General features: G+C 42.6%; 1 protein-coding gene across 2 annotated transcripts in view; it reads left to right on the top strand.

Moving 5' to 3' along the window:
- The window catches only part of ube2e1 (ubiquitin-conjugating enzyme E2E 1), a 35,240-nt gene that overhangs the window by 6,615 nt on the left and 1,704 nt on the right, over positions 1-26,921 (top strand). For both annotated transcript variants that reach the window (XM_084312795.1, XM_084312794.1), the window contains exons 4-5: positions 21,278-21,410; positions 24,413-24,560. In XM_084312795.1, the coding sequence (XP_084168921.1) occupies positions 21,278-21,410; positions 24,413-24,560 (281 nt within the window). The remainder of the gene's footprint in view (positions 1-21,277; positions 21,411-24,412; positions 24,561-26,921) is intronic.

Raw genomic sequence — 26,921 nt, 5'->3', positions numbered from 1 at the left:
CAGGAAAAAAAAGACTGTTGGCTCGCTAGAAAATACTGTAAACATTTTTTTTCCCTCCACATTTATTTCTGTGAATGTATTAATCATGCCAAAGGACCTCTTTTTATTTGTGAATAAAAACACTTACAGTATGAGCCAAATGAGTAAACTAAAACCCACTAAGAAGAATTAGTCCACCATCCTAGATTGAGAGCCGTTCTGTTAGACGGATGTTTGAGTGGAAGGGCCTAGGAGTCTGCTTAATCTACTGGGATTATTTGGGTGGGGGGGGGGGGGTGAGAACGCGTGCACTGCACACACACACACGACCGCGTGTGGCTCAGACGCTCAGGTTCCGCTTGCTTATGGGAGATCTGGGGGGGGGGGGGGGGGGGGGGTCTAATGAACAGTGCTATGAGCAGAGGGCTCGTCTTTCCCGTGGGGGCTTGTCCGGGCTGCAAAGCTAAGTGAGTCTTTTCTACTTCGCTCTGAATTAAGTTATTGGCTTTATTATCTAGGCCACATGGGGGGAAACGTTTTCTTTTTTTAATTTCTTTATTTTTAGTTTTTTTGTGTGGCGTCTTTATCTTATATGTGGTTCGCCAAGCTGCGAATGTACTCTCATTTGGTTATGAATGGGAGTGATCCAGCTATGCCTGGCCAGATGTTCTTTAATGAATCACACATTGATGAGTTGACTCCGATCAAGTTGTCCCGCAAAGATTGTATTCCATCTCGAAATGGAGGCCCAAGTAATGGATAAAGTAATTGTTTTGGTTTGTTTTTTTTAGTTTGTCTTTTTTTCCTCTGTAGGTTTTTCATTATTTTACAGTGCCTTCTGACAGGTTTTTTATTAAGAGAGAGAGAAGGTTTTCTGTTTTGATGAACACCACATGGCAGTTTATTTTTTCCTTCGAATGTCATCCAAATCTAATTACACTTGACGCAGGGAATGTGAGGCAAGCCACGTTTTATTTTTATACACCTCGTAGCCACTGAAGTGTGAACTCCAAACATCACAGGCCTGCCCCTCCCTCCCCCTCCCCCACATACACATACATACACCTTCCTGTTTGTCCTGTATTGCTTTCGCTTGCCCGTTTTCACCCCCCCCCCCCACCTCTTTTGGATATATTACTGGCTTCATCACCCTTCCACTTTGGTCTGTCTTGTAACTTGTTCTCCCATGCTTTCATTATCCCCTTTGCACTGTAGCTCTCTCTCTCTCTGAAGCGCTCTCTCTCTCTCTCTGAAGCGCTCTCTCTCTGAAGCGCTCTCTAGCTCTTTCTCTCCAGCTCTCTCTCTCTCTGAATCTCTCTCTAGCTTTCTCTTCAGCTCTCTTTCTAGCTCGTTCTCTCTTCAGCTCTTTCTAGCTCTCTCTTTTTCTAGCTCTTTCTCTCCAGCTCTCTCTCTCTCTCTGAAGCTCTCTCTAGCTCAGGGGTGGCCAACCCGCGGCTTGCGAGCCGCATGTGGCTCTTTGCCCGACAATGTGTGGCTCTTCCATCCATAAAAAAATATATATATATATATTATTATTTTTAATTTTTTGTATGTCACTCATTCCATAAGGACGTAGAATAAACATTCACAGATTTTTTTTTAAATGGTTCATTTGCATGTTCTTGGTATCTGAATTTAGGGACATCTATGGATCTCAGGGAATGTATTCCCAGTGTCAGAAATAGTGTGTCTGTTACTAGGCTTGAGTAAATTGTAATGAACCAAAGGAGAATATCAATTATATTTAAAAAATATTTTTTATCTTTGACTGTGAATAACACCATGCTAAAATTTATCAGACCTGAAAAATCTAAGCAAATGAATAAAGGGAAGATGATTAAACAGGTTTTGTAGATACAGTACTGAATTCTGCTATCTTTTTTATAATGTAATTTCTCCACCATTTTTCATCATATTGCAACACCGTTTTTTGCTAGACGTTCACAGAAAGGTAGAGAAACTAACTGCGTTCTGTTTTATGGCAATAACGTTCAGGTTTGTCCCAAAAAATAAGAGAAATAAAAAAGTAAATCCAGAAGTCAGATGATTGACAGGGGCTGGCGTGAGCTGGGTAGGGTCGTTTTTCGAAATTCGAAAGCCCAGAGTCTCTTCCGTCAAAAGACTACACTCACTTTTGGCTGCTCCACTTCCTCCTGTCAATATGCGCCGATTTCCGACTCAATGCCCTGAGATTTCTATAATCTTATATTTCACTAATAACAGTTAAAATCATTGGTAAACAAACGTAATGCTGAAAATATACACTTTTACTGTATATTTCGGGCATAAGAGGTCCTGTGAGGCCCAAATTAAAAAGACATTAGCAACTTCAGAGGGTGGGACATATATACACATTTACAACAGGACCAATTGACTATACATGTGCTTAACATTTTATAAATAAACATTTACAGACTTTTTATTTTTTTTAAATGGCTAAACATGATTTTGTAATTTTGTAACCGGGGGGTCTCACAGGGTACTTTTAACCCTGAGGCCCAAATAAAAAAGACATTAGCAACTTCAGAGGCCAGAGGGTGAGACCTATAAACTAGGGCTGTCAGTTTATTGCGTTAATTAGATTAATTTATTACACAGCAAATTATCGCATTATGAAAATTAACTAAAAATTTATTACAGATTTTTTTTAATCTCATTCATTCCATAAGAACGTAGAATACACATTTACAGACTTTTTTTTTAATATGGTCCATTTGCATGTTCTTGGTATCTGATTCTAGGGACATCTATGGATCTCAGGGAATGTATTCCCAGTGTCAGAAATACTGTGGGCTAGATCCACAAAGAATGGATTGCACGGTGCAAGTTGCACCCTTACTTACAATTCATTATGAATTGAAAATGGGGGACCCTGATGTAAACAAGATGGAAATTGTTCTCTGGTCTGCATCCCCTTAACAATTGTGTGTATTGAGCCGTACTGTATTGTACCCATTCTGCAATCTGTTAATACAATTTTCAAAATTCAATGATTGATTGAATGAAAATTTTATTTTGAGTCAATTGTAATTGTAAACCAAATGAGAATATCAATAACATTTTTTTTAATCTTTGACTGTGAATAACACCATGCTCAAATTGACCAGACCTGAAAAATCTAAGCAAATTAATAGATGGAAGATGATTAAACAGAAGGTTTTGTAGATACAGTACTGAATTCTGCCATCCGGACAATTTGAAATATGATTATAGAATATAGAATATCAGGCATAAAATGGTTATGTGATTAAAATGCGATTAATTAGATTAATTAATTACAAATCCTGTAATTAATTAGATAACTTTTTTGAATCGCCTGACAGCACTACTATAAACACATGAAAGTTTGCCGTGACTGAAAAAAAAGGTTGAGAAACGCTGGTATAATATGGTGTGGCTCTTTGTGGTACCACAGTAATTTTTGTGGCTCTTAATCTCTGACTGGTTGGCCACCCTGAGTCTAGCTCGTTCTCTCTGAAGCTCTCTCTCTATCTACGGTAGCTCTTTCTCTCTTCAACTCTCTCTCTATCTCTTTCTCTCTGAAGCTCTCTAGCTCTTTCTCTCTGAAGCTCTCTCTTCAGCTCTCTCTCTCTCTCTCTCTCTAGCTATTGCTATGCCTGTGGCAATGGCTAATGGGGATCCGAATAAACTAAACTTTCTCTCTTCAGCTCTCTCTCTTTCCCTCTTCATCTCTTTTTTTCTAGCTCTCTCTCTTCAGCTCTCTTCAGCTCTCTCTTTCTAGCTCTCTCTCTTCAGCTCTCTCTCTTCAGCTCTTTCATTCTAGCTCTCTCTCTCTTCAGCTCTCTTTCTAGCTCTCTCTTCAGCTCTCTCTTTGTAGCTCTCTCTCTCTTCAGCTCTCTTTGTAGCTCTCGTCAGCTCTCTTTCTCTCTTCATCTCTCTCTAGCTCTTTCTCTCTTCATCTCTCTCTCTCTAGCTCTTTCTCTCTTCAGCTCTTCAGCTCGTTCTCTTTCTCTCCATCTCTCTCTAACTCTTTCTCTCTTCAGCTCGCTCTCTTTCTCCACCTCTCTCTCTAACTCTTTCTCTCTTCAGCTCGCTCTCTTTCTCTCCATCTCTCTAACTCTTTCTCTTCAGCTCACTCTCTTTCTCTCTTCAGCTCTCTCTCTCTAGCTCTTTCTCTATTCAGCTCTCTCTCTAACTTTTTCTCTCTTCAGCTCGCTCTCTTTCTCTATTCAGCTCTCTCTCTCTAGCTCTTTCTCTCTTCAGCTCTCTCTCTTTCTATCTCTTTCTCTATTCAGCTCTCTCTCTTTCTCTCTTCAGCTTTCTCTCTTCAGCTCTCTCTTTCTAGCTCTTTCTCTCTTCAGCTTTCTCTCTTCAGCTCTCTCTTTCTAGCTCTTTCTCTCTTCAGCTTTCTCTCTTCAGCTCTCTCTTTCTAGCTCTTTCTCTCTTCAGCTCTCTAGCTTTTTCTCTTCAGTTCTCTTTCTAGCTCTCTCTCTCTCTTTCTAGCTCTTTCTCTCTTCAGCTCTCTAGCTCTTTCTCTTCAGTTCTCTTTCTAGCTCTTTCTCTTCAGATCTCTCTTTTTCTAGCTTTATCTTCAGATCTCTCTCTCTAGCTCTTTCTCTCTTCAGCTCTCTCTAGCTCTTTCTCTTCAGTTCTCTTTCTAGCTCTTTCTCTTCAGATCTCTCTTTTTCTAGCTTTATCTTCAGATCTCTCTCTAGCTCTTTCTCTTCAACTCTCTTTCTAGCTCTTTCTCTCTTCAGCTCTCTAGCTTTTTCTCTTCAGTTCTCTTTCTAGCTCTCTCTCTTTCTAGCTCTTTCTCTCTTCAGCTCTCTCTAGCTCTTTCTCTTCAGTTCTCTTTCTAGCTCTTTCTTTTCAGATCTCTCTTTTTCTAGCTTTATCTTCAGATCTCTCTCTAGCTCTTTCTCTTCAACTCTCTTTCTAGCTCTTTCTCTCTTCAGCTCTCTCTCTCTTTTTCTAGTCCTTTCTCTCCAGCTCTCTCTATAGCTCTTTCTCTCTTCGGCTCTCCCTCTCTCTAGCTCTCTCTAGCTCTTTCTCTTCAGCACTCTCTTTATAGCTTTCTCTCTCCAGTGTCCCTGCCTCTCTCTCTCTTTCTCTTTCTCTTTCTGTCCCTGCCTCCCTTCCAGGATGTTGCCTTTGGGTGTCCAGGGGCGTCGAGCTGGATTCCTAACATTCCCGGTGTTAGGACTCATGACAGTAATTGAAAGTTGAGAGGGCCCTGCATACAGTAGGCTAATTGCTTTTTAAAGTGTGTGTGATACTGCAGGGAGGAGGGGTGTATGGGGGGGGGGGGGGTTGTTGTATTCCAGTTGTGCCCTTCGTGGCCATTTAGCTCTTGTCTGATTGACACAGGATTGGCCCGCTACTTAATGGGTATGTTTTTACAGCATGTGTTATTGTGTGTACGAGTATGGAGGTGCTAGGTCTTCGGGAGGAGGAGGGGGTGGTGGTGAGTGAGACTGCCGCCGGCGGGGGCTGCTGTTGTAAACCATCTGAGCTACATGTGATGCCTTTGTTTACCAGTTGTGCCCTGAGCTGCTGTTTATGACGGTGTGAGATCGCATTGCCAGCCAAGGCCTGCAACTCAAGGTCTCTGTGTGCGTCTCTTCACACACTACAGTGTTGTTGCTGTGTGTGTGCGTGCGTGCATACGAGGCTGCTGAGGTCTCTGAAAAACGTTTCATATCTATAAAAAGCCCTCTGTCTCGCTCCCCAGAGAGGAAGTGGCTGGCCCTGCGCACTACACCGCTTGTTCGTTTGTTCGTTGTTGCTGCTTCGGAAAGGGGACTGAAAAGCAGATGCTGTTGTTACATCTGAACTGTTGTTACCCCTGAACTGCCCACTTTGACCTCTGAACTGCCCACTTTTACCTCTGAACTGCCCACTTTTACCTCTGAACTGCCACACGTGTGTGTGTGTGTCCTCTGTGACTGATGGGCTAATCAGACATAGTGGGATTGACTAATGGGCCAATCGGAGTAACCTGTGTGTAGTGTGCAATATTTCAGAGGAAGCAGATTGGATATCTGAGATGGCTTGATTTTCTTGATATCCAGGGGGATAGAGATCAAAGGGCTTCCTGCTTCGGTCATCATTTTCACAATGGTTCTAACATTTTGGTTAATATTTTGTCAACATACCTTCTGTTAAGAAATGCAAAACGATTTGAAAAACACTATGGAAAAACATCATTGTACTGTATTTTTAAATGAGAATTATGCCCAATTTAAGAATGCATGCATGTTATTCCTCTGGTCGAAGACGGTACAAAAATAATTTGTAGAAATGAGCAACTCACTCCAAAAGAACCTACTCTCCTCTACTCTGTCTCCCTCTCAGCCGTCCTACTGTCTCTATAAAGAACCTTCTCTCCTGTGTCTCCCCTACTCTGTCTCCCTCTCAGCCTATACAGTCTCAAAGAACCTTCTCTCCTGTGTCTCCTCTACTCTGTCTCCCTCTCAGCCTTCCTACTGTCTCTATAAAGAACCTTCTCTCCTGTGTCTCCCCTACTCTGTCTCCCTCTCAGCCTATACAGTCTCAAAGAACCTTCTCTCCTGTGTCTCCTCTACTCTGTCTCCCTCTCAGCCTTCCTACTGTCTCTATAAAGAACCTTCTCTCCTGTGTCTCCCCTACTCTGTCTCCCTCTCAGCCTATACAGTCTCAAAGAACCTTCTCTCCTGTGTCTCCTCTACTCTGTCTCCCTCTCAGCCTATACAGTCTCAAAGAACCTTCTCTTCTGTGTCTCCCCTACTCTGTCTCCCTCTCAGCCTATACAGTCTCAAAGAACCTTCTCTCATGTGTCTCCCCTACTCTGTCTTCCTCTCAGCCTTCCTACTGTCGCAACAGCTTGCTTAAAGCAATACTTACAAGCATATATATATATATATATATATATATATATATATATATATATATATATATATGTATATGTGATTGTTTAATGCTTTTGAGGAAATGTAACTAGATTATAATGTTTGTTAATTCCCTTCCTGTTTTATCTAGCTGTGGTGGTAATGTTGTTCTGATCCACCACAGCTGAGTGAATGTAGAGGAAACTTTTCTGCTACATTACTTCAGAGAGAGATCCATGGGGATTGGTTTCATACACTATGCGTGAGCCTGTATGATGACAGGAATTGCATTTTAGGCTTAACGTTAGCTCAGCACGTCACTCACTGGCATATCATTTTGGGGGCTGGATGATAAACAGGCTGGGCTTTACACTAACGTTGTGTTTTGGCTCATTGCCACCATACAGAGCTATGCAAAGGGATACCATTTGGAAACCTATGATGCTTAAATCACTATACTTACAATCACTGGGTATAAGATTGTGTAATGCTTTTTAATGAAATTGAGCTAGATTATTATATTTGTTAATTCCTCTCCTATTTTCTGTAGCTGTTAGGGCTGACCTTCGAGAAAAAAAATTGGAAATCGAAGCTTCGGGGCCGAGATTCGATTTTAATTCGAAGCTTCGAGATACATTTTTAAAAATCTAAATTTTTTTATATATTTGAATTTTATTTTCATATTCGAATCCCATGCCCATCGAACGAAGCTTCGAAGTATTTAAAGGGGCTATGTATTATAAATGTCATTTTTCAGTCTCTAGCATTGTATTATAGTAATAGGAGTTCGTATCAATGTGTTTTAGGGTCTAAATACCATATTGGCGGATTGCTCAGATTCAGCCAATATGAATTCCTGGTCTAGTAAATCAGGTCATATTTTTTTTGAACGGCCAATACGCGTCATATAGCCGCTGGGTAGCGCACAGTGATGCGATTGGCTCTGTGGTTGGAGCTAATGCCCGCCCCCTAACGCCCGCCCCCATTCTACCGAGAATACAGAGGTACCGAGAAAACGGAGTGCGGTCACTTGCATCTTCATATCTTCCACGATGAGCAAACCCAGCAAACCCCACAGGCCTTACAGGACATGTTCTGTTCCTGGCTGTAAAGCTAGTACTACTAATACGTCTTTGCACACTTTTCCTGTGGATGCCGAACTTCGCCAGCAATGGACAAAGTTCGTTTTTGGGGACCCTCCTAGTTCTGTCGCAACGTCTCATACTCTGGTTTGTACTGCACATTTTTCCGCCGAAGACGTTGTCAATCAAGGTCTTTTTGATGCTGGGGTGACATCCTGGATTCTTCTAAAGAAAGGTGTTGTGCCTACTATTCGGGACCCGACAGAAGTAGTAAGTAGATATGTCGTTCACGTGTGTGTGTGTGGGGAACCATTGTTTGGGGGGTGAGTACAATCTAACGTTAGTGTGTGTGTGTTCGACGGGACGCGACAGAAGTACACTATATATAACTGCTGCTCTTTATAAAGTAACGTTATAGCAAACTATTGAAGCAAGCTAGTCATAATTAAAAACTGCTCAATACAAACACAACTAGTCAGAGGTAAACAAGGTAACGTTACTTATAGCTATCGAAGCAAAAGCTGGCTGGTCAAGTAAGTAACGTTACTCGCTCTTTTCGGCAAGCCATTATACTAACGTTGTAATAAACTTACCAATCGGAAACTATTTGCAAGCCTCGCTGTTGCAACTCGACTTCTTCTTCTGAATCATACTGTGGGTCGCTCTCTGGATCCCAAACATAATGTACAGCCATGTTGTATTAGTTAGTAAAATCGGTATATGTTTTTGTGTGTCGAAATAAAAACCCTTCACCTGAGAGGGAAGGACGGGGAGATGGGCGGAGATATTTGGTGGGTGGCTGTCACTCAAAGCATTCTGCTAGTATGGGTGGAGCCAAGCCAATAACAGCTTGAAATCCTAAAACAGAAAAATTCTGGTTTTGAGTACTTGATTGAGGGTTAGAAATAATAAAAAAAAAATCCCGGGGCTTTTTTTGCCCCCCTTAATTGATTTTCGGGGGCTTTTTTTTGTATTTTGGGGGCACTGAATTTTTTGGATGAAAATTAACAAAAATTATAAAACATTGTCGACACTTTTTTTTTTACAGTCTTCGTCCCTATGTTTGATAACGTAATGTTAATGTCTCCATATATAGGGTTCTACGCTAACCTTTTTCCCAAGGAGCACATGTGCTCCTAAATAAATAAATAAAAATGTAGGAGCACACAAAGAAATTTAGGAGCACAGTGAAAATTGTTCAAGTAACAGAGTTTATTAACAAACAATGTATTACATGCATATTATACTCTGCGTGTGCATACTAGGGATGGGCGTGAGTAATTGTTACTCGTAGCTATGAGAAAAATCGAAATTATTAATAATTCTTATGAAAAGAAATATATAAATTATTTTCTTTTTTTTTTACATATTTTTTCACATGTATGTGTAAGATTATAACTGTTTGTTGGTTTCCTTAAACATATATACGTGAATGAACAAAAATAAGTAAAAAAAAATATATATATATATATATATATATAAAAATATATAATCTTTTTTTAAAAAAAAATAATTTTTTTTTCGAATAATACACGATCACTCGAGTATAGCATGCGATCAATCGATATGGATTTTTCTTTAAAATGCCCACCCCTAGTGCATACTAAGGGCTAAACATCTGTGCAAAGTGTCGGAGGCTTTTCTTGCCCCCCTTAACTGATTTTCGAGGGCATTTGGTCAATTTTCAAGGGCATTTTGACCCAAGCCCCCCTTAATTTCGAACCCTGAAAGAACCTTCCTGAAAGAACCTATAAAGAACCTTCTCTCCTGTATCTCCCCTACTCGGTCTCCCTCTCAGCCTTCCTACTGTCTCGATAAAGAACCTTCTCTCCTGTATCTCCCCTACTCTGTCTCCCTCTCAGCCTTCCTACTGTCTCGATAAAGAACCGTCTCTCCTGTTTCTCCCCTACTTTGTCTCCCTCCGTATTTCTACTGTCTCGATAAAGAACCTTCTCTCCTGTGCCTCCCCTACTTTGTCTCTCTCCGTCTTTCTACTGTCTCGATAAAGAACCTCCTCTCCTGTGTCTCCCCTACTCTGTCTCCCTCTCAGCCTTCCTACTGTCTCGATAAAGAACCTTCTCTCCTGTGTCTCCCCTACTTTGTCTCCCTCCGTCTTTCTACTGTCTCGATAAAGAACCTTCTCTCCTGTGTCTCCCCTACTTTGTCTCCCTCCGTCTTTCTACTGTCTCGATAAAGAACCTTCTCTCCTGTGTCTCCCCTACTTTGTCTCCCTCCGTCTTTCTACTGTCTCGATAAAGAACCTTCTCTCCTGTGTCTCCCCTACTTTGTCTCCCTCAGTCTTTCTACTGTCTCGATAAAGAACCTCTCCTGTGTCTCCCCTACTTTGTCTCCCGTCTTTCTACTGTCTCTATAAAGAACATTCTCTCCTGTGTCTCCCCTACTGTCTTGATAAAGAACCTTCTCTCCTGTGTCTCCCCTACTCTGTCTCCCTCTCAGCCTTCCTACTGTCTCGATAAAGAACCTTCTCTCCTGTGTCTTCCCTACTCTGTCTCCCTATCAGCCTTCCTACTGGATTCAGGATTTGGGCTTTAAACGGCTGCGTCAGGGATCGTTCACATTTCCCGGTCCCTGGTGAGCTGCCTGTAAAAGTCGTGGAGCTCCCTGGATGAGAGGAAATTGGCAGGAGTGTACTGTTGTGAAAATGAGAGCGAGGTAGAGCGAGAGGTAGAGGATAATGGATAATGGACGGCATTTATATAGCCCTTTTATCCAAAGTGCTTTACAACTTATGCCTCACCAATTAGGTGCAAGGTGTCAACCTGCTCATTGGGAGCAGTTCGGGGTTAAATGTCTTGCTCAGGGAGACTTCCGAGCAAGGAGGAGGAGCCGGAATCGAACCGGGACCCCTCCGATTACCAGACGACCGCTCTACCCCCTGAACCACTGTCAAGAGGAGAGAGAGGTAGAGAGATTTTGACATTCAGACATTCAGTACTCCCTTCAGAATATGTCGCTGAAAGGACCTTTTCCGAGGTGATTGCCATTACAATATAAATGGTATATCACATTGGTAGGGTGGTGTTTGTTGCACGGTGGAGTCTTTTTGTTATTGTCTCTGTGAGACAGTTTAGTGCACTATATTGGCGTGTTTCTCCTTGTCATTGCAGTCAGAAGAGATGTACGCACATCCAAAACCAGGTCTTCGTCAGGTGTATGACAGCCAGCGATTATACAATACCCATATTTTATTTTAATATTAAATACGTGAAATAATGCACAATTACCCCAATATTTGCAGTGAAATTGTAAACAAAAAAAGTTGTGCTTCATAATGTTTTACAACCTAATCGTCCCGTCACGAACGTCAATAAACAAACTCTTGCAGAGTCTGACATTCTCAGAGTAGTTTTGTTTGTATTATTAGTGTTGTAATTAACGGATGAGCTGATATCCCAATAAATTTTTTATACAATACAACAATACAAATATCTCCCTAGCTTGAACCCTTGTCCCAGCTTCAACCCTTGTCCCAGCTTGAACCCTTAGCCTAGCAGCATGAACCCTTGGTTTAGCATGAACCCTTGGTTTCTTTCCTGTGCTGTGGTCCTGTCTGTCTGGCTGCAGACAGGACGTGAGAGCAAAGTCTTTAATTGTCATGCAGATTAACACATGCATGCGAGAGGCAACACACGGGAACACACGCATGCACTGAGTCGCTGATGAAATGTCTCTGCACTTTTCTTTTTTTCTTATTTTTTTGTGACTAACTTTTTATTTCATCTTTTTTTTTTTTTTTTTTTTTTTTTTTTTTTTATTCAGATGAAAGAGACATTCACATCAGCATTTCGTATTAATTCCCACAGTGGCATAAAAAAGTGTCTTTTCAGTATATTGTCCGTCAGTATAGTCATATACTGTGTAGCCTGCCTGCTTGCAGACAGTGTGTTCTGGCGGTCCTGTGGCTGCAAGACAGCCCCGGTCGCTTCTTAACCCCCCTCCCAGCCGCCCGGGTTCGCATAGACATTTTAGGGGAAGGAGGAAACCATGATGCATACATGTATAGGATACAATTTCCATTTTTTTCCTTTTCCTCTTCCTTTCCTTTTTCTTTTATTTTTAATGCAATGAAATGAAAAACCAAAGTAAATCATAATTCTGTTTGTTAGATAACCTCTAATCCTGTTACAAAGTAATAGGGAAAAATACGATTTAAAAAAAAAAGCAACAAAAAATACAACAGTAAACAAAAACATGCTTTTTGTTCATTCTCTGGTGTCAAGGTACAAGTGTTCAACCTAGTGGAGTACTGATTTTACCTTCTGGGCCGCAGTAAGTAATATTTGGATCGATTCTGTCCTTGTGCTCTAGCACTGGATGCCTCTAATCTCAATACTTCGTAGAAGGACAGTTTCCAACGGTAAATATTGAGACTATGAGGTGGTTTCCATCTCATTACGAGCATTTTCTTTGCTGCCGTTAAACTGGCCAGAAACACTCTTTTTGTGAGGTGTTAATTTTAGAGATGAATCATCGTTTAATAATAAAATGTGTGGCAAACAAGGTATGTTTATCTCCGTTATATTAGTGAGAAATAATGCAACCTTGGCCCAAAAAGCTAGTACTCCTGGACATTCCCACATCACATAAAGAACATAGGGGACTTTGTAAAATTTTGATTTGACAGAGTTTCCTGGGTGACAGATAAAATCTTTATCAGTTTGTAATGAGTTAATTGATTATTATAATTACGAGAGGTTAACGGAATATTATCCCATACATTCTGCCAATTTATGCAGGCGTTGTAATCCTTTAAATCTATGTTCCAGACAGTGGTATTACCTGTAGTTCTGTTTAGTTTTCCTTGTATTTTATTATATAACCCAGAAACAAAACCATTTTTAACATTTATGCCACTCACTATAATCATTAAAGGATGAACTGGTAAAGGCTGATTCCATGGGACACCATAAGTGCGCATTGCAGTGCGCAACTGTAAATAAAAAAAGAAGGATGTACTAGGGACATTATAGATTAGTTTGAGCTCTTGAAAGGATCTGAGAGACCGTATTCACTGTATATGTCAGATCGTTTGTGAATACCTTGTCTTTGCCAATTGGGAAATGTAGCTGGTTTCCCTCCCAACAGTAAGAAGTTATCAAAAATAGGGGTATCTAGGTGCCATTTTGTGTCCCACTGTCCCATTTCGGCAATATATTTCCAAACGTAAATTGAATGTGCTATAATTGGGCCGAATTTAGTACGGCAAAAGCTTTGGGATAGACCAGAAAAGAGGATATCTTTGAGTGTATATGGAGATACAATGTGCTTCTCCATATTCACCAATGGTATGTCAGAATCATTATTGAACCATCTTAGCAACGGCTTGAGCATAAAAGAGAAATAGTACTGTTCAAAATTAGGAACCCTCCTGCTTTCCTACTGTTTTGGAGTGTGGAATTGCTGATTCGTGGATGTTGTTCATGCCATATACATTTGAATACTAGCCCCTGTAGCTTCTCCCAAAATCCTGGAGGTGGCGGTAAGTGAATCATGTTTACCAGAAAACTTATCTTAGGGAGAATATGGGTCTTGACTACTGAAAGCCTGACTGAAAATGGAATTAATAATAGTGACCAACGGTTTAACTCGTCAGATATTACCTTCTTAAGACTCTTGTAATTTTGACACAATTTTGTCAATGGGTGGGTATATATTTATACCTAAATATCTGAAACCAGAACTCACTGGTATTTCTGTATGTAGTTGGGGACTACTTGCTGCTGTATTTAGGGGAATTCAAATTGATCTTGTAACCTGAAATAAAACTAAAATGTTTAATAGTGTCTAAGACTACAGGTAGGGACTGTGGTGTATTGTCAAGAAATAATAACAGATCGTCTGCGTACAGACACATTTTATGGTAAGTGTTATTTACTAATATGGGTTTTATTTCGGCACAATTTCAAAAATTTTGGGCCAAGGGTTCGAGAGAACGCAAATAATAGTGCAGCGGTGGGGCAGCCCTGTCTGACGTATGAACCAAACTGCACAGCTGGGAGTAAAAAACCTGTTTTCACATGATTTTACATCCAGTCACTCTTTTTAATCAGAGTAAAGACTAGTCCCTCCCAGAAACCTTCCCACACGAGTTGTAGTCATGAGAAAGACATGCCAACTGTGAGTCACGTGACCAACTGACTCAAGTTACACATAAATCGAGCGCAGCAGACCCGTGAGCCCTACGCTCTAACTCGACACCTTAAGACTCTGTAACTCATGGAAGGCGTCGCCATAGCAACACCGCTACGACGGGGGGAAACCCTGCACACGGCTCCTGTTTGTAATAGGAGTCGGCAGGATAACCCCCCCCCCCCTGCCAAGACGTCTTAACGGCTCGGCCCTGACTGGCTCAGCAGAAGAGATAAAATCTCCTAAACCAATCAAGTGGGAAGGAGGGGTTTATTCGACACCCCCTCACAAAAAACCCTTCTTTCCCTACACACAAAACAACTGTAGCCATTTTGAAAACCTCCGGTAGAATGCTAATGTATAGCGTAAGCTAATACAATGCCCGCTACCCACAAAATGTGAACAGGATTTACAACAAAAACAAGTCGTATGTGTGTGAATCCTACACCCGTTGACTATGTCGTACATAGCAAAAACGCTGACCGAGAGTAACGGCTAGGCCGTGGAACGTGTGTGTACGAGTATTACTGCAACTAACACAACAGCATTGTGAGACACATATACTTAGTTTAAGCAACGGAATAACACCAGTTTCTACCTGCATGTGGAGCGTCAGGCTAATAGAACCCCCTATGACTGAGTGTATGTTGCAGACCTTGCTTAATCTCGTAACACAACACGACTCATCTCACAACGTAAAAGTGCAGATTCATATTTACACAACCCCACCATATGATTTGTTGAAGAAACACACAGTTTGTTTGGCCAAAAAACATAGTCCCCCTTATGTAGAGCCATATGAAATCCGCGTTCACGGAATCGCGGACGGAATCGCGGAATTAACCAATAAAAATGGAATCAACTGCAAAACGTGGAATATTGCAGAATTTGGCCTAATCTGGACTGAAATTTCGTTTTTGGGTGGAACGTTTGGTGCACACGCGACCGGGGAGCCGGGGACTCTACAGCGTGTTACACACAACACAGCCGCGGTGCTCAAGCGTCTGGCTGCTTCGTCAAGAAGCTAAACAATTCCACAATAAGCCCTCAATTCAGAGCAGAACAGTATCCTAATGACTTTTATGCCTCCGGTGATAAGGTGTTTTGCTAATTCTGTCAACGTTCCGTGGACTGGACCCGCAAAAACACTTGCGACACTAAATAGCTATAACGTTAGGACGTTTAGCTTCTAGCTAAATCTAGTGCACCCATCCATTTGTTTAATGCAAACGATTGTCATTATACACTGCCCTTTATAAACTAAATACACTTAAATAGCTATGTAACGTTATAGGACTATCTATGGAAATGATAGCTTCTAGAAGTTCTAGCTAAATCTGGTGCACCCATCCATTTGTTTAATGCAAACGATTGTCATTATACACTGCCCTTTATAATCTAAATAAACTTAAATAGCTATGAAACGTTACAGTACATAAGACTATAGATGGAAATGATAGCTTCTTGCTAAATCTAGTGCACCCATCCATTTGTTTAATGCAAACGATTGCCATTATACTGTCCTTTATAAACGAAATAAACTAAACTAAAGGTGCCTAAATTATGCATTACTATATTTCATCACAATATAATAGATATAGCTAGGTTACTGACATTGTCATTGTGATAATGTCAGTAGTAGCTAGCTGTATCTATTGTTTACACTTGAAATATGTATTTTTATTTTGTCACAATATTAATTGAAAAATATTGTGTAAAATTGAACTGTATTTCTGAGTTGCAGCACTTAAAAACATTAAATGGACTGTTATATCTTATTCAATTGTGGACATTTATTCATTCCCACTTATTAGACACTATTTATGATGGTAAAATGAGCATAAAAGGCAAAATACAGAATTCTGAAATATTAAAACGGAAAAAATGGAATTTGGGAAAAAATAAAATGGAATTTGGAAAATAATAAAACGGATTTCATATGGCTCTACTTATGTCGGGGAACTTTTTATTATCATAAGTTTTAAGGCACAAATACACAATCATAGAGGGGCCGGGGAGGGTGTAAAGGAGAGGGGACACAGAGGGGAAAAGTCACTCTCAGCGGCGTCTGCCACCTTGCGCCGCTCGAGTCTTGCCACCCCGAGGAGCCCCGGAGGGACGGTAGGTTACTGTCTGCTGGTCTCGACGTTCCCTACCGTCTCCTCCGGTCGTGGATGGGCCGGCGGCAGCAGAAACGCCGTCTCTTCTCCTGGCCCTCTTGGAAGGGCCAGCAGCGGCGGTAGAGGCAGTGGTAGGGACGACGGAGACAGCTCGACGTCGTGGAAGCCTTCTGACTCCACCGGCAAGGACGGGAGGCGGAAAATGGGGTTGAATGATGGATCTCTCCTCTGCCATCTCTGCATGTTGAGGTCATCAACCGCAGGGCCTTCCCGAACAGACCAGCGTCGGAGAGGGCGGCCGTCAGAAGAGGGGCTCTCTTCCGTTCCGGCACACGGGCCTGCTCCAGCCAAAGATGACGCTGGCCCAGGGTGGCCAGGGCGCGCACTTTCCCCATGGCTATGGCCAGCACCTGGGTAAGGTGCAGGACAGCTCCTGACGCCTGGGTGATCTGATCGCATTTTACCTCGGTCAGATCCGTGCCGCCCGTCATAATCCCAGATACAAATCTAGCTAGGTGGGCGATGTTAGACGCCGCAGCCAGCGATTGTGTACCAGCGATGAATGACTGGTCACCCCAATATGCCAATCGCCTAGCCGATCTACCCTGGAGGACCGGCTTGCATAAGGGTTCCCACACCATATCCGGACAGAGGAGAGCGGCCATCGGACTATCAAGTCGAGGCACGCCCTCCCTCATACCTTTGACTAACCCCGACACCCGCGTAACTGGTACGTAGGTGGGGGTAAGTCCCATGATGTGAGACACCGCCTGACCCTGACGAACATAGGTCCCCATTGAGGGGAAAAATGGGTAGACAACGTCCACCCCTCACTGGGCGACGCTGCCAGAGATGACCTATGAGATCATCAGGGACAGGAGCAGGTAATGGCAGCGGCACGCCGCTTGCGGCGGCGGCTACCGCCATGAGCTCGGGAAACAAAGCCCGCAGTTCCCCCTGCGGACCTTCCTCCACCGAACCCGCATCCCTCACATGCAGCAGGCTGCAACTGGTCAAGGTGCCACAGTCTGATGTGGCCGATAGTAGGGCATCCTGCTGATGAGGCCAAGGTGGTTCCTCGACATCTTCGAACAAGGCGTCCCACGGAGCCATTTCTCCCCCCTCCGGTGTTTCCTGGATAGGAGGGATACTCTCCTCCACGGGACCATCAAACAAGAATCCGTCCGACTCTTCCATGAAGTCCTCAGTTTCCATCGGAAATCCAGAGCCGGACGCATCCTCGCTGGTCTCCAGCAGTTCCCCAAAACCAGGCCGTTCGCGCCTGCATGCTACCATCTTGCGACGTGAACGGGCAGACGCGAAAAGTTTGCGTCGCAAATCCTCCGGCTCCAAGACAACCCCCCGTTCACCAACGGACGATTCCCTGGAACCAGAGTCGAGATCAGGCCACCGCCGGAGCGACGGCACCGACTCCTCGGCTCTTCGGAGAGGCAAACTATCCATCGGCTGTCTCCTGGGCTGGGTCGGCAACCACGAAAGTGGCAACAGCCCAGCACCAGAACGCACGATGGAGGCGGGAATGGAGAACCGCTGGTGAAGAGTAGGTCTAGCGGGTCTACTCTCCGAAGAATACATTATGACCCAAACCTTTTCTTTACAACAGATATGAGAGAAGAAAAATGTAAGCACAATGTAGACTCGTCACAACTCTTTTCAACTAACAACACGTCAAGTGGGGTACTACCGAGGCACTTCCTTGTGGTGAAAGCGAGAAGGAGGAGAGCAGGTGACCACACACCTGCTTATGAAGGTAAGCTGATGAGGGGTGTGGTCAGACTAATACTGGTATTAAAGGTACATTTGTGGAATTTATTCAGTGCGCGTGCACGTACGCGAGGGAGTGCATGAGTGATGCCAAGCGGATCCCCTAATGAAACAGAACTGAGGATGCTGTTGGTCCTGCTGTTGAACAGCGAAAGAAAAACAAATTCACTGCGTGTCGACATTTACATCAGTCTGCTAAATGATAAATGAGCACCCTGAGAACAAAACGAGAAATGAGAAATTCAATAAGATTGAATTATATACACTGGCAAATAGGTCGCGCCCACTCAGAGAGGAAAACATTCCATCTCTCCTTTGACTTTGTATTGTTGCATTGCGTCCTTGTCATTTCAGCCAGCTAGCAAATGTCAGAAAAGTACCTCAAATATAACAGGGTGAAGAGCTCAGAAGTAAGTTTTCATATGCTTCCAAACCGGAATACATGAGTCTTTACTTTAAAGGCATATTTCACTTTAATAGAACTTGTCAAGTTTTAGCAGTCTTACCTCTATGTAAGGTCATCTACATGTAAGCTAGCGGCCACTGCTCTCCCTGTTGTCTGCTGTCAACACCACCATTCCTCCCAGGTGTCCTGATTCACTTCCATTCATTTCAGGGATCTAGTCTAAATATTATACTTCTGAAGTATTAACAAACTGCTGCTCTACAGATTTCAATAAAATAGACAATCCTGTGTCAAAGGCGTGTGTTTGTTTGGGCATTGGATGTGTTCTTACAGATTTTTTTTACCTTTGAAATATCCCTTTTTAAGAATAGAAAAGTGGATATTGGCAATAAGATGTGAGGCGTCGGCAGCAGGAATGGGAAAACTGTGGCACCCTGACACTCACTGCAACGTTGGCGAACTGCTACCATTCTGAGAGCTTAACGTTAGCACTAGATGCTGCGGGAGGACTGCTACCATTCTGAGAGCTTAACGTTAGCACTAGATGCTGCGGGCGAACTGCTACCATTCTGAGAGCTTAACGTTAGCACTAGATGCTGCGGGAGGACTGCTACAATTCTGAGAGCTTAACGTTAGCACTAGATGCTGCGGGAGGACTGCTACCATTCTGAGAGCTTAACGTTAGCACTAGATGCTGCGGGAGGACTGCTACCATTCTGATAGCTTAACGTTAGCACTAGATGCTGCGGGCGAACTGCTACCATCCTGAGAGCTTAACGTTAGCACTAGATGCTGCGGGCGAACTGCTACCATTCTGAGAGCTTAACGTTAGCACTAGATGCTGCGGGCTAACTGGCCATCTCCGTGATTTGTTTACTTGGTAACACGGGTTGGTAACACGGGTTGCCCCCCCCCCCCCGCTGATGATAATGAAAGTCATACCGTCATATACCGTATACCGGGGTATTAGGTAATCAAGGTATAACGGTATGAAAAAAGTCATACCACCCAAGCCTATTATCTAGCTTTCTAACACATGGCTAACATTAGCTTTCTAACAGCTAACTTGCCCCATCGTCACTTTAGTTCTAAACACATTTTGACATAAACGCTACTTTTTTTCAATTTAGTTGTTTTGTCGTGAATGGCATTTTGTTCCCCTCATTTGCACATGACTGTGCTGATGGTTTCTCATCCAGGGGGCGTGGTCTTCATAGTATGACTCACTGCGCTCTCTCTCTACAGTAGGATGATTGGTTTACACGTACACGGTGCACCTTTTTATTCCTTTGCAGCAAAACATTTTTAACAGCCTATTCCTAGACACTCCATTACATCGTCGTCAGACATCTTGGCAAACAACTACCGATTGTGATTTAAATAACCGGTGACGAGTCATTAAATGACAACCGTGGCCAACGTGCCACATTCATGGTGCTTTAGTAGGAGATGCGTGACGTTGTGAAAATGCTATGAATAGCGTGAAAATGCCAAACCCACAGGCACATTTTGAAAGGGGGATTATGAGGCACTCCTAAATAATTGCTTTTGAACTCCAGGTTATTGTTGTTTTTAAAGTGTGTTGTTGTTGTTGTGGTAATGTTCTTTAATCCAGGATTTTATTAAGCTAGTGTGTTCAGTCTCTGCCGGCGTTTCATTTTTTGTATCACTGTGAGCAATTTGAACTGCGCTGATATCTCTAGTTTTTTATCACTCCTGTGCTGATATCTCTATTTTTTTTTTTTTGTATCACTCCTGCTCTGTTGACACGAGAACCCGAAGCACTGAATGACTTTTGGCACTGTTTAATGAGTTGGCAATAAGGCTGTATGGTGAAAGTTGTCATGAATGCTCATTGAGTGTAAGAGATTATGATAATGAGTGTAATACCCCCACAGATGTACCTCTTGTGTTTCTTTAAGTCACCGCCATCTGGCAAAAAGCTTCTATCTCCAAGTTGTGGTGAATTTTTGTGTTTTTCCTTGAATTGAAAATGTATTCTCTTTAAGTTGTGAGTTAAAACTTTAATAAATATTATTATTTTTAATCAAATAAAAAATGTATGGATATTTGCGAGGAGTAAAACATCTCTATAGGGAGGTGTAGTGGTTACGTCGTTGTTGTTTCCGGCCGGTCCACCTCACTTGAAATTGCAATGTATTTCCAATGGACACATTTCTAAATCGTCTCGTTTAAAACAAATAAAAAGCATGAACATTGGCACGTATAATTTTATTTCAACCAAAAATGCTTAAACAATAATGTTAGTGATAGAAGGGAACTAATTTTGTACAGAAATGGAAAGCTTGCCAATGTTCATGAGGCAGAATTATTACAATAGCCGATAATACATTTTCCCAATGATAAATCCCTATACGGGTGGACCGCGTGGGAAACTAAAGTGACGTCAGACTACACCTCCATATTGGGTCTACTAGCCATAGTTGTTAAATGGGCACTTCACACATTTTCTTTTTTTATTATTACTGATTTATTATGCACATAATCTCACGCATTTCACAAAACTGTAAACAGTTTTCAACACATTAATTTAGTTTGACCGTTACTGAGATGTAATGAGTTTAGCCACACAGCGATGCCACCGGAGGACACAGAATTCTTGTGTTGTGTTAATTACAACTCAATTAAATGTATGTATAACAAATAACCAATAGGGATTGCCAATTCTTCATCTCCCATCATTTCACTGAGCTGTAATTAACACAAGGATTCAATGTCGTCCAATGACATCAAACTCATTAACTCGGTAACCGTCAAACTAAATGAATGTATGCAAAACTGTTCAGATTATGAGAGATTATGTGCAAAATTGATCAGCATTGGGGTTTTTTTGCCTATAAAAACATCATGAATACCGTGCCATTAACCATGGCTGAATGTTCTGTGTGTGTGTGTGTGTCCATGCAGTGCGGGTCCCAAAGGAGACAACATCTATGAGTGGAGGTCCACCATCCTGGGCCCACCAGGCTCTGTGTACGAGGGAGGAGTCTTCTTCCTGGACATCGCCTTCACACCAGACTACCCCTTCAAGCCGCCCAAGGTGAGATACAGCTCGGTGGGTTTCAAACGGGCCACAGGATGAGGGCTAAAACATAAATATAAAGATGGTTGCATGAGCCTAACATCCTTCCCTGAGAGATTTGTCAACCGAATATAAGTGATGCTATATGATCTGCGCTATTAATTTTAAGATGAATTGAACTTCAAACCAGGTATTGAGTTCATGGCATTATGTTATATTCGATTCATGTCAGTTAATATTGATTAGCAATTATATACAGATCGATGCGGCTGGATATACAGATCGATGTGGCTGGATTTCCTCATTCATACTAATGCATCACAATGCATGGATTATTATTTATGCCCCTCGTTGTATATTATAATCCTATAATGTTTATTTTGAATGAGTCAACAACAGTACAGGATTTAGTGTTGCACAAGCCCCCTTGCCCCCTCTCTTATGCAGAACAGTGTCATTATTGTGTTGTCCACTAGAGGGTGTCCCTGTACTATGAAAAGCACCTAAGATTGCCTTGGATCGCAATGTCTCTGTTGAAACATCATCGGTCTGTGACATAACACCTAAAGACATCATAACCTAAGACCTAAGTACCCTGGGAGTTTTACTGGCTGCTATATCAAGCCGATTCACTTATGCAGAATCACTTGGGGTTTATGCAGAATCACTTGGGGTTTATGCAGAATCACTTGCGGTTTATGCAGAATCACTTGCGGTTTATGCAGAATCGCTTGGGGTTTATGCAGAATCACTTGCGGTTTATGCAGAATAACTTGGGTTTATGCAGAATAACTATTCTACAATTATGTAGAATAGGGTTGGATACCAGTCAACTACATATCCCGCCCTGTATTTGAAGTATTCTCAAAACCTTAAGTCGACTGGTAATCAGAAGGTTTCTGGTTCAATTCCCGCTCCTCCCGGGAGCGTGTTGAAGTGTCCTTGAGCAAGACACTTACCCCCTAACTGCTCACGATGAGCAGGTTGGCACCTTGCATGGTTGCCTTCGCCGTCTGTGTGTGAATGTGAGGCATAAGCTGTAAAGCTGGATAAAAGCGCTATATAAATGCAGTCCATTTACTATTACATATCCCGACCTGAGTTTGAGTATTCTGATAGAAGTCAACTATATATATATCCCACCCTGAGTATTCTGATGGAGAGTCCACTGTACACCTAAAATGCCATAAAGTCCCATTCAAATATATATAAACATAATATATGTTGGTCTCTGCTTTGTTGGCAGGAAAGACAAAATAATATCACAAATAACCACTTTAAGTTCAAGTTTCTCAAGTTTCTTTAATAGTTGTCATACAGAAGTACAGAATACTTTCATACAAAATGCTTCTTACTGTTACGCTCCAGAGACTGTGCTAGACAAGATAAGTATCAAATAACATAGTATAGCATGTAAATTAGAAGTAGAAAATGAGGTCACAGTGTTCAGTATAGACATATGTACAATGTTCGATGCAGAATAGACGTAACTGAGTTACCATATAATATACAATACTATGCAGTGTACTAATATACAATACTATATAGTGCAAGCAGAATGGGATGAGGTACAATTTAGGTACAATTTACAGTAAGGTGTACGAGTTGTAGTGCAATCCTTTATCAATAAATATAAAGTGTGGGGAGTGGGTGCTACAGTGTGTTTGTTTAAAGTGAGTGTGTGCTATAAAGTGTGGGGAGTGGGTGCTACAGTGTGTTTGTTTAAAGTGAGTGTGTGCATGTGGATGTGTGTGCTATGTGCGTTTGATGGTTGTTGTGTAGTGTTCATTGTTCGTTGAGCAGCCTGATGGCCTGGGGATAGAAGCTTCTTCTGAGTCTTTCTGTGCTTGCCTTGAGACTCCGATATCGCTTGCCTGACCGCAGCAGTTCAAAGAGGCAGTTGTTCGGGTGACTGGAGTCCTTAATGATTCTCTTAGCCTTGCCCCTGCACCGCTTGTTGTAAATGTTCTGGAGGGTGGGGAGCCCCCCTCCAATTGTGCGTTCGGCTGAACGTGTCACTCTTTGTAGTCTGCTTCGGTCTTGTGCAGTGCTATTCCCAAACCAGGAGGTGATGTTGCCAGTCAGGATGCTCTCTATTGTACATGAGTAGAAGTTCTTAAGGATCTTCTGACTGACTTGGAACTTCCTTAGGCGCCTGAGGAAGTAGAGGCGTTGTCGTGCCTTCTTCACAACACTGTCAATGTGTGTGGTCCATGTCAAGTCCTCGGATATGTAGGCTCCGAGGTACTTAAAGCTGTTCACTCTCTCAACCGGTGCCCCGTCGATGCTGAGGGGGCTGTAGTCCTTGACCCCCGACCTCCTGAAGTCCACAATCATCTCCTTTGTTTTGCTGACGTTCAGGGAGAGGCTGTTTTCCTGGCACCATCCCGCCAGGACCTTGACCTCTTCCAGGTAGGCCCTCTCGTCGTTTGCAGAGATCAGGCCCACCACCACTGTGTCGTCAGCAAATTTGATGATTGTGTTGCTACTCCGCTGAGCCACACAGTCGTGTGTGTACAGGGAGTAGAGGAGGGGACTCAGAACACAGCCCTGGGGGGCCCCTATGTTGAGGGTGATGGATGAGGAGGTGCAGTTGCCTGCTCTCACCACCTGGGGTCTGCCCGTCAGGAAGTCCAAGACCCACTGGCAGAGGTCATAGTTCAAGCCCAGGTCCCTGAGCTTGGCTATGAGTTTGGAGGGGACTATGGTATTGAATGCCGAGCTGTCTTTAAGAGTTCCCAAAGACTCTTAATCAGAATATACTATTAGATTGTGTTCATAGGAATTTCTCGGGGTGCTAATGGTTGTGACAATGCATGTAAATATTATAGACAGTTATGGAATTCTGGACCTAATATCTAACAGCAAAAAAATCTTCACAGATTGGGGTCCCTGAGATTTGATGGTCCTTGACTCCTTGACGTGAAAAAGGTTGAAAAAAAAAAAACACTGACCTAACTCATGTTCCGCTTTGGACTCTGTGTGTGTGCGTGTGTGTGTTCGGCTGTCTGTCTGTCCAGGTGACGTTCCGTACGAGGATCTACCACTGTAACATCAACAGTCAGGGTGTGATCTGTCTGGACATCCTGAAAGACAACTGGAGTCCTGCCCTCACCATCTCCAAGGTGCTGCTGTCCATCTGTTCCCTGCTCACCGACTGTAACCCTGGTGAGACCTGATATACACACACACACATACCTCTACTGTAACCCTGGTGAGACCTGATATACACACACACACACACACACACACATACACACACACACCTCTACTGTAACCCTGGTGAGACCTGATACACACACACACACACCTCTACTGTAACCCTGGTGAGACCTGATATACACACACACACATACCTCTACTGTAACCCTGGTGAGACCTGATATACACACACACACACCTCTACTGTAACCCTGGTGAGACCTGATATACACACACACACACCTCTACTGTAACCCTGGTAAGACCTGACACACACAGGGATGCACCGATCCGATATTGGTATCGGTATCGGACGCCGATATCAGTAAAATAGCTGGATCGGGTATCGATAAAAAAACGGATTTTTCTTTTATTTATTTTTTTAATAAGAAATAAAATAAGAAATAACCATTCAGTACATTTATATCTGTGTTAATTTGTTACATTTAGTTTCACTAAGTTAGGAAAGTAATGTTTTAAGTCCAGCCTGATGTTGCCTTGCGCAAAAGAATGAGCCCAGTCTCTTCCACACAGTGACAGTGAGACAGTTTATTAATTGAATGAATGAAGTTTATTTTCTGTCTTTGTTCACAACCAATCAAAAACACACTTGTGATCCTTTACAATTCTTAAAAACAAAATATATTAAAAAAAAAAAGTTTAAAAAAAAACGTGGATTACATTTTTTTATTTATTTTTGTACTTTTTTGGAAAAAATATTTGGACAATGGGTATCGGATCGGTATCGGTATTGGCCGATACCCAAACCCAGGTATCGGTATTGGGACTGAAAAAGTCGGATCGGTGCATCCCTACACACACACACAGGACACAAATATTATCAGTGCACTTGTACATTGTGGGTTATTCTGATACATTCGTGCCCAAATTGACAATGGCAAAGTTACACACACATGGATGATGAACCTGACAATCAACACACAGCTCATGGATACAGATAGCAGCGTCTTCTCCAAATTGTGCGGCTGCCAATAATTGCTGACACTGAGCAATATCTTGCTAACTGTTTGGCTCTTCTCTTCGGAAGATCGGCCATCTGAAGGCCTCTAACACCTACTGACACAATTGGCAGTGTCAGCGGGTGGGAAGCCGGTGGGTGGTATCCTGGTCGTTGTAAACAGCGACTCCTACAGGTCGGTCAGGGCGCCTGCACAGCAAGGGAAGGAACTGGTGAAGGTAGTGTGATCCTCCCACGCGTTACACTTCACCAATGAGAGTCCGCGCTGTCAGGTGAAAAGAGGCTGCTGGCTGTCTCCTATGTATCGGAGGAAGCATCTGATAGACTTTAGGGCTCCCTAGACCGGCAAGTAGGGGGCAAATGCGCGCAACGACCAGGAAGGGGAGGGGGGAATTGGCATAACGACTAAATTGGGATGGGAGAAAAATAGGAGGAGAAAAAGTTGATCAAAAAAATAAAAGTCCGTCCGGAGACATTTGAGTGTTACACCCGGTCTGGAACAGGGTTTACTGCACTCTCGATACTGCCTAATAGCAGGATCTGGCCGGTACTGCACCTTCGGAGTCCCAGTATGCCTTTTAACGGCAACATACAGGTCCCTGACATTGAATAGGATATTAAAATCAAAAACGTATATATACAACGCCGTTAACCGTTGGCGCCCAATAACGTATATATACGTGAATGGCCCCGAAAGTGTTAAAGGTATTATAGATAACATTTGTATGTGGGATATTTATTTTTTTAAATAATACATCCTCAGAGCTTTTAGAAAGGTGCGGAATAAAATGATTGCTTTTCCCCAAAAAAACATTTCTGATTAATGAATTTATCATATAAAAAAAATTGGCAGGTCCGAAATTAATATTGTTGTTTTACATGTTGCATGCATGTATCCCCTCCCTAAGTCTCCCTCCACATTCCCCCCACGTGGAATGCACCCGATTGGATAAATGACATTCGCTGGTGCCCTAGTGCGACATGTAGTGGCCTAATGATATCTATCTAGCACCTTTTTTTAACACTTTAACTGCCGGGAACGTGTTTAGGCGTCTTTCCTAGCCATGCTCAAGTTGCCGAGGACGCCGTAAATCGTCTTTGATATCAATATTTCAAAAATCTGTGATCGGAATCATATTTCCCCTCTGCAGCCTTGAGACACACTGCTGATCTCCTCTCAACCCTCTAGCGGTTCAAGAGCGCCATCTGGTGGCCGATCGGCAGATCGAAACCGGATGTCAACCTTTGAACCGGCAGGACTCACTCCATATGTGGTCCGGGCACTCGCTAATGTTAGAGAGACTCCGTCTTCACACAGTGAACATCGATCGGTGGAAATAACTCGAAAA

The sequence above is a fragment of the Notolepis coatsorum genome, assembly GCF_963971535.1.
Source record: "Notolepis coatsorum genome assembly, chromosome: 4".
Taxonomy (NCBI): Eukaryota; Metazoa; Chordata; class Actinopteri; order Aulopiformes; family Paralepididae; genus Notolepis; species Notolepis coatsorum.
Note: the sequence above shows the minus strand (reverse complement) of the source record. Positions and strands in the feature narration are given on the sequence as shown.